This window comes from Salmo salar, chromosome ssa10 (assembly GCF_905237065.1).
Source record: "Salmo salar chromosome ssa10, Ssal_v3.1, whole genome shotgun sequence".
Lineage (NCBI taxonomy): Eukaryota > Metazoa > Chordata > Actinopteri > Salmoniformes > Salmonidae > Salmo > Salmo salar.
The window spans coordinates 116,481,686-116,490,849 of NC_059451.1; the positions used below are offsets into that span (position 1 = coordinate 116,481,686).

Below are 9,164 nucleotides of genomic sequence, written 5' to 3' on the forward strand. Positions count from 1 at the left end.
GGGAGGACGGGCTCGTGGTAACGGCTTTAGCCGAATAAGTGGGGAGGACGGGCTCGTGGTAACGGCTGGAGCAGAATAAGTGGGGAGGACGGGCTCGTGGTAACGGCTGGAGCAGAATAAGTGGGGAGGACGGGCTCGTGGTAACGGCTGGAGCGGAATAAGTGGGGAGGACGGGCTCGTGGTAACGGCTGGAGCAAAATAAGTGGGGAGGACGGGCTCGTGGTAACGGCTGGAGCAGAATAAGTGGGGAGGACGGGCTCGTGGTAACGGCTGGAGCAGAATAAGTGGGGAGGACGGGCTCATGGTAACGGCTGGAGCAGAATAAGTGGGGAGGACGGGCTCGTGGTAACGGCTGGAGCAGAATAAGTGGGGAGGACGGGCTCGTGGTAACGGCTGGAGCAGAATAAGTGGGGAGGACGGGCTCGTGGTAACGGCTGGAGCAGAATAAGTGGGGAGGACGGGCTCGTGGTAACGGCTGGAGCAGAATAAGTGGGGAGGACGGGCTCGTGGTAACGGCTGGAGCAGAATAAGTGGGGAGGACGGGCTCGTGGTAACGGCTGGAGCAGAATAAGTGGGGAGGACGGGCTCGTGGTAACGGCTGGAGCGGAATAAGTGGTGGAATCAAAAACATTAAACACATGGGTTCCATGTGTTTGATGCCATTCCATTGGCTCCTCTACAAACATTATTATGAGCCGTCCTCCCCTCAGCAGCCTCCACTGATGCCTACATGACATAGTTGTATATGGAGGGTATAGCCTATGGTGGAACGTTGCCAGGACTCATATGTCCCACCAGTTGTGACTCCAACGTATGATGTGACAGTGGCACGATGTGCTAGAGAGAGGGTTCCTAGAATCCCTCTTCAAAAATAACCCTGTGTGTGAGCCTTCTGGAATTGACAGCCTAGTAAACAGGTGTACTTTGCCTGTGTATGTCGTTGTATTGATATGAAAACAGGCCACAGTAGTGACAAAAAAACTAGTTCAACACAAACCGATGCGCCTGGCACTTACTACCATACCCCGCTCAAAGGCACTTAATCTTTTGTCTTGCCCATTCACCCTCTGAATGGCACACACACACACACATACACAATCCATTTCGCAATTGTCTCAAGGCTTAAAAATCCTTCTTTAACCCGTCTCCTCCCCTTCATCTACACTGACTGAAGTGGATTTAACAAGGGACATCAATAAGGGATCATAGTTTTCACCTGGATTCTAGTCTGTCTGTCATGCTTCAACAGGTTACATTCTTTTTCAACATGATTCCAAACAGTCAGACCATTGACAGACGCTATAATGTAGGCCTACCTTCTCTCTTTGGAGCAGCAGTCTCTTGGCCCTCTCCTCTGCAGCCTTCTGTTCCGTATTCACCGCCACCTCTCCTTGCCATGGCTTTTCCCCTGCCTCTTCTGCCTTCAGCCTCTTCTGCTCTACAGCAGCATTCTTGGGTTCAGCAGCTGCCCTGCTAAACCTGGGGACCAGGGGAGCAATGTAGCTCCCTACAAAGGCCTGTACAGTGTCACCAGAGTACGATAGGTAACGGCCAATACCCTTTTTAGAAGATGGGGAACTCACGGGTGCAGCAGCAGCAGACCCTGGGGACGTTTTGTCTGACATCGGCAGGAGGTCAGTGGAACCACGGTCTGTGTTATGCTCTTTCTCCTCATCAGACTTTGTTATGCTGCTGAAGTACGAGTTCACGTGGTGGGACAGGTAGTTGTATGTCTCATCCAGGTTAACAGAGAAGGAGCTAGGATGGAAGAGTTGTGTTGTGGTCTGTTGGGAGACCGTGGTGGTGGCTCTCTCAGGTGAACTACTCTCTGTTGGTAGTGGTGATTTGACCTGCTCCAGCCTTTTGGTGGTCCCGTTGGTGGCCACAGTGGTTGGGACAGTGGATGCTGTGGCTGCACGCTGCACCCTCCTCTGTCTGACTTCCTGGATACTGGGGCCTGAGAAAGCAGCATTTGCCCTGGCAATGTTGGGGCGAGGGGTGGCAATGCCAGGAGTAGGGCCAGGTGTAGGATATGGAGTAAGTGTGGGTGTAGAAGCAGTGGCTGTAGTAGGTAGAGGACTAGGGGCAGACACCGAGGCAGGGATTGGAGAAGGTGTAGTAGCATTAGCATTAACAGTGGTATTAGCAGAGGTATAGGCAGGAACTGGGGTTGGGGTTAAAGCTGGGACTGGGGTTAGAGCTGGGACTGGGGTTAGAGCTGGGACTGGGTACCCTGCAGTACCACGACCCTGCGGTGTTAGCCCCATCTCCGGGCTGGCTTCCACCGCTTTGCCAGCCTCAATGGCGTTCTGTTTGGGTTTGGCTTTGAGCCGGGCTATCTTGGAGAGGAGCTCAGTGTGTGACCCGCTCACCGCCTTGGAGACGGATTCCAGGGTGCTCCTGAAGCGCGACATGGTGTGGCTGAGACCAGTGGACCAGCGTGAGGTGGATGTATTTAAGTGGTAGACGCTGGTGTGGAGTCCAAGCCTATGTCTTATCTGACTAGCTCTGGAGAGCCATATCTTATTGCGAATTCTACTTTTTGTGCTGTGGGTATACTTCCAGCTGAGAATGCCAACTTTGTGGTTCAGGCCTGCTCGGACATCGAACCTACAAGGAGGGTGTTGCTGAGAAGACAATGAAAGTGATGCTGCTCGTTGACCTTGTGTATGCCAGAAGTTCGCTGCTCTGCTTACTTTGAGCACACAAGAATCTGGAACGCATCTCAGAGACATCCCTCTTGGTCTTGGAAGGCAGCTTTCATTTGTTTATTCCTTCATGAAGCTGGTAAAAATTTTAAAAAAATAAGCATTACTAAAGAGGTACTGTGTAGTATCAACATATTGGACATGTATGTAACTATCTGGTAAGGCCAGCTCTGTTATCTGGATGACCTACTGGTGGCGCTAGCCTGTCGATTGCATAACTGCAAATGCTCCCAATGACCAATGTCTGCTAGCTAGCCGCAGTTCAGCCGCAGCTAATACATGTTATATCACCATGTTGTAGACGTGTTCTCATTGGAAGACAAATCATATCTATAGCACTTTTTGATTAAAGTTGAGGAAGTAAGCAACCTATGCATGAACATTAGCTAGTTTACAACAACAGCTAGTTAGCTAGAATTGCTAGCTACCGGTATTCCAGAAACAGCCACTAAACGGGTAACGTTAGCTATCTAAATGTAACAGTCTAGCCAGGCTATGATAACATACCAGTTTCTTGTTGACGGTTTGTGGAAATCTGAAGAATTCATTGACTCTCGTAACAGCGAAATCAAACGAACATGTAAACACGGTTCACAACAAGCTTCTTGGTATGTGTTGGGGTCATTCGACTCGACAGTTTATATCCACGGAAAAGAAGAAAAAAAAACGGACAAAAAAAACCCAGAGGAAAACAATGATCACGAGGTCTTTGATCTGACCTACAATTGGCTATTTATCACCTGCCACTGTCAGGCCACTGAGGGGAATTGGATTAATGTCCCGGGTGAACCGGATTATTTGTTTGCATTCGATTTGGAACCGGCGGAGAGGGAGGAGCGCACTCTCAAATCAAACAGTAATCTGCGCCTCTCGGTCGTGTTGCCAACAAGGCAGCATTGTGCATCATCCGGAAACCTATTTTTTTAAATGGATATACCTACCTGTCAAAAGTTTTAGAACACCTACTCATTCAAGGGTTTCTTTATTTGTACTATGTTCTACATTGTAGAATAATAGTGAACACATCAAAAGTATGAAATAACACAGAGAATAATGTAGTAACCAAAAAAGTGTTAAACAAATCAAAATATATCTTATATTTGAGATTCTTCAAATAGCCACCCTTTGCCTTGATGACAGCTTTACATCAAAGTAGACATCATGCAAGACTCCTGCATGTCATCTCTGACACATTTGCTAACAGGTATTGTGTCAATTTAAAACTTGCACAAGACAGTTCACAGATTTGTCAATTGAAAGAAATTTAACCAATTTAATAATAACAAAATTTAGCTAACAGATGTTAATCCAGTGATTCTTACCTTTGCCTCGATTCGGCAATTTCGTCCACAGCATCATGGCATTTGTAGTTCTTTATAATAACCTAATTAGCATTTCATTTTGGGGGGGTAAATACAGGCAAATTAATATATTTATAAAAGGTATCTTGTCCTAGAGAGATTTAAATGGATATCAAAACGTGACCCAAGGGTAAACCTACACGAAATAAAGCCCTTGTTTTAAGCTTTTCTAAAATCCCCTACGGGCAAAATGAATGGTGGAAAAACAATTGGAACCATTTCCTTGTTTCACCGCTAGGTTTTATGGGTATTATGACTGCGGTAGTCTATAAACGCAGAAAACAAGGTCTGACATTAACACAGGCTTAAGAGATCTTTTACGTTTTGTTCTATGAGATAATAGCAGTCAGTTAACATGACCTTTATGAATTATGAAGCCTTTATGTGATTTGTGTGTTTTTTTATTATTACATAAATTCTTAAAATTCACAAAAAGTGATATTAGCTGGTGAAGATTATCTCATAGAACAAGGCCTTATTTTCAGTGTTCATCCAAAAACCCTAGAAAAACGCAATTCATTTTCCTCATCGTCTTTCTCTAACGAACAATGGTGGAGTTAGTGCCTACAAAAAGACACCATTACTATTTTTCTCTATTATAGCCTCTACCCAGTCCCTAACAACCGGACGTTCCGTTTTGGGGGGGAAATGGAAAGAGAACCTGTGATAGGACCTCCGCTTTTGGATGTTAACAAGGCGGCATGCCATCTTAACTTCTCCTCCACATTTACTGGATTGGTTGTACAGTGCAGAAGAGAACCTCCCCGGACATTTTTTTTTTCCCTTCTCGTCAAGACCAGTATGTAGGGAATCTAGTTTCAGGCATTTATTTCACGCCTGCTACATTAGGTTAGTGCAATTATAGTGTCTGTGACAGCATTGGAAGCGCCATTGAGGCCATCTCCATTTTAAAGTAGTCGATTTTCTTCTTCTTCATTTGGCTGATTGCTTCCAACTCATAGGAACCCCCACCCACTTGACTACTTTAAAATTGTGGAAGCACTCAATGGCAAAGTCCATGCTAAACTCGTTTTTATCAAAGTTGCCGAAATGCCACATGCATCCACTTATATCAGTGCATTCGTAACGACCTACCTAACCATTACGAAACTTCTACTTGATGAAATAAACCTCACGTAGCAAATTAGGAATTACATTTTTTTGTTGACCAAATTTGACACTCATTGACCTCCATACAAAAAATATTCACAGATTTTGGGGCGGTGCAAAACGTCTCGCTTTGCCTCTTCCTCTCTGGCCAGGTTCCCCTTCTGGCCAGGTTCTGGCCTACGGAAAAATTGGCTCAAATAAAAATTTAGATTAAGCACGTGGATCTGTGTTTTCAAATGCAAACACTTTATCTGCCTTGATAATGAAACTAGTTAGAAAATTCTAACATATTTTATGGAAAATAGATGTTGTATGTTTCTGAACGATGCACCATGCTGCGTTGTTGACAATATGACAGAGCGACGCAGATTACCGTTCAAACAGATTAACTGGTGGAGGGGATAGAAGAAGAGGGGTTATTTGGCATTAGCTATGTGTGATTATTTTTAATGGAGAGGCTATAGATCGCCATAGTAGTAAATTCGGCTAAGGAACAGAAGTTTGGTATTGTAGACAATACAGGGGATTAAGGCGCGGCAAGAGCGTGGTGAACGGATAAATACTGTTATGGACAGCGAGAAAGAAGAAGAGCTGATGCTGAGGGGAGATGTGTATTGAGGAAGAATGGCGCCAAGTACAAACTGTACTCTGCTGTCTCTGATAGCTCAGAAACGTAAACTGACAAGAAAGTGAAGATACATTACCTGCAGTGGCAGGTGTGGTGAAAATCTCAGAGTCTCACCCTGATGGTCATGCAAATGATGATTCTGGCCTAGTGGGAGTGACATTTTTGGAGAAAATGGATCCCTGACTTTTGGCTGGCCCATATGTAGTCTCAGGCTGGGTAGAAAATGTAAATCAGTGACGGTAGCTCGAAGTGGACTTGTGATGATTTTCTGTGTTTCTTCTACCCAGAGCGAGCTCTCCGCGTCAGGCGCTTTGGGACAAGACGTGATTACAGGGCTGTTTTTAATGTTGAGGTGGAGCAACTGAATTGAAAGATTCCATGTGTCTGTGACACCCGCCGTTTGGTGCGACACAGACCCGGTAGGGAAACTGAGTAGACAATCTGTACTTTTTAGTTCTGAAGCAGTCTTCACCTGATAAAGTCATGTTGGGATATGCCAGTTATCCATGAGAGCTTTTGTGCTGAACCCACTAAGTTAAGCCTGGGCAAATACAGAGTGATACAAATGTATGTTACAGTAAGGTTGGCTTCTTAGCTATCATTGCCATGGTTATCAACTGTACCACTGAAATGGAATGTAAATCACAGAAAATAGATGTTGTGGTGGCAGCTGCAGGGAACGAAAGAGTCCCGTCCTCCCAGGCCATTGGACCGGTGTAGGGTCAAAGTAGTGAGATGGGATAGTGGTATATAGGTGTACTAGTGGTATATAGGTGGAGGGTTAGTTGGTGGTGCAATTTTATCCTATGCCCCTAGGATAAAATTGTAAGGTGATCGACAACACATTCCTGCACAGTAGATGGCAGCATACACAAACTAGCTGTGCGAAAGCCATGACACCAAAAAAGAAGGAGAAGAGGACAAATCACTAATCATGTCTGGAATTACAAACTGAGAATTGGCAAACAAACTGGCAGCACCAACCCTGCTACAGGAGCCACAACAAGGACTCCTGTGCACACCCAGAATGGAGCATTGGCAGCCACTCTGATCCCCTGCAGCAACTCCACTCCTTTGGTGGGTGCTTCTGTAGCGGGTTTCTTATGCACCAAAGGAGAACCAAGAAATGAAGAGCGACACCACGGCTGTCTTTTAGGCTTTTATGTTGATCTGCAATAGTATTATGAAAAGACAGGACAGGAACACATCAGTCTCCAATGCACCACCTGACAAGTTGTTCTACACAGGAGTATGAAGAAAGGTAAAACACATATCCTGTCTCACATCACCAATACATTGCTAGGTGCTTTCAGTGTTGATAGTAGCAAAATACAACAACTCATGTACAAAACCACTACAACACAAACAAGTTACAACATAAAATCGCCTTAGAGGGCAAAAACTACATCCCCCATAATGCAACACCATCACTAGTCGGCAGCTCAGCTAGCCGTCTGCATCACAGAAAGTCATGCTAGCTAGCAACACTTTTAGCACTCTGTAACTATATTAATAACAACAATAAAACTCTGAAAGTTACGTGTTTCGATAGTCTCACATCCCCTTATAACAATATCTACAGCATTAACCTTGGGACGTTTATTTATTTCACGTTACGGACTTCTACAAAGGAGTAATCTGCAACCCGTACCTTTCTCTCTCAGTGTTTTCTCAGACTGAGGAGAGCGGGATCTATGGGTAGTACCAGGGTGTTAGTAGGTGACGTAAGCACCCAGATAAAATAAAATACATTTAATGAAACAAAACCTGAAGATGTTAACATCATTCAGCTACTGTAGCTGCCTACCTAACATCAACAGGCATCACCAGTAGCGCAACAATTAAAATTAGAAACCAAAAGTAAAGTTCCTGGCGATCTGACTCCCCCCTTCTGTCTGAACTTGGAATATTCCTGTTCGCGGGCTTTTGGCCACTGACCCTCAACCTGATTGTTCTGTTCTGCGTTGTGTTCTATTCTAATAATTTGAAGTTTGCTGGAATAACCATTTTAACTCTACTACACTTCATCAGGGTGGACAGAGCTCTGCCAACACTGCTCTCCCAGTTCCCACCCCAGCCGCTGAATCCAGCGACTTGAGGGAGGTCTTTGTCAGTCTGCTCTGCTCTCACATGGTTGGCCAGGGACCTTGGCAAAGTCTCAGCTCACTCAACAAATAGCTGCAGATGACTCTGTGCCTCTTAGCTCCAGTGGTGGAAAAAGTACCCAATTGTCATACTTGAGGAAAAGTATAGATACCTTAATAGAAAGTTCCAAGTAAAAGTGAAAGTCAGCCAGTAAAATACTACTTGAGTAAAAGTGTTAAAGTATTTGGTTTTACATAAATAGCAAGGAATGTAATTGCTAAAATATACTTAAGTATCAAAAGTAAAAGTATAAATCATTTACAATTCCTTATATTAAGCAAAGCAGACGGCATCATTTTCTTGTTTTTAAAATGTATGGATAGCCAGGGGCATACTCCAACACTCAGACATCATTTACAAAAGAATAATTTGTGTATAGTGAGTCCACCAGGCCAGAGGCAGTAGGGATGACCACGTGTTCTCTTGATAAGTGAATTTAACACATTCAAAATGATAGGAGTACTGTTGGTTGTCAGGGTAACAAGTACAATATTTTCTTTAGGAATGTAGTGAAGTAAAAGTCAAAGTTGTCAAAAATATAAATAGTAAAGTACCCCAAAAAACTACTTAAGTAGTACTTTAAAGTACAAATTCTTATTTACCATGACGACCAACACTGGCCAAACCCGGACAACGCTGGGCCAATTGTGCGCCGCCCTATGGGACTCCCAATCACGGCTGGTTGTGATACAGCCTGGATTCGAACCAGGGTGTCTGTAGTGACACCTTATGCTCTGAGATGCAGGGCCTTAGACCGCTCTGTCACTCAGGAGCCACTTGATGCCTCTAGGGCAATTCAGAAGGCTGATTGAGGACCTTATTACTGATGAATGTGTTTGTTTTTTATGACCGACCATGTTTCTCTTTCTACTTGCATTTTGTATTTATATTGATGAGTGTATTTTCTGTATGACTCCCATCTCATTGACTCCCTGATAAAATAAAGGTTAAATAAATCAGTGTTTTATATCTGTGGTCATGTCGTCTTCAACAGAGGAAAAGAGGGATGCCGTTTACAGCGTTCATTTACACCAGTACATTCGTAACAACCTAAGCGTTACGAAACTAAAATTGGATCAAGGGCCTCACGTTGGAAATGAGCAGTTTATCTCCATAGAAAAACAAACCCGCTTCCACAAGGTTTATTTTCCCGCGGAAAGTGAGGAAGTAAGGGCGGAGTCAGAAGTCACTTGGTCGGGAACTGTCCAATCG

The 9,164-nt window shown here is 44.5% G+C and overlaps 1 protein-coding gene across 1 annotated transcript in view; it reads right to left on the bottom strand.

Moving 5' to 3' along the window:
• Positions 1 to 3,518, bottom strand: part of LOC106561642 (calcium-independent phospholipase A2-gamma) — a 35,002-nt gene extending 31,484 nt beyond the window's left edge. Inside the window, exons 1-2 of the mRNA XM_014125791.2 lie at positions 3,216 to 3,518; positions 1,317 to 2,784 (exon numbers count right to left, since the gene is read on the bottom strand). Of these exons, the coding sequence (XP_013981266.2) occupies positions 1,317 to 2,735 (1,419 nt within the window). The 5' untranslated portion in view covers positions 2,736 to 2,784; positions 3,216 to 3,518. The remainder of the gene's footprint in view (positions 1 to 1,316; positions 2,785 to 3,215) is intronic.
• Positions 3,519 to 9,164: the final 5,646 nt, after the last annotated feature.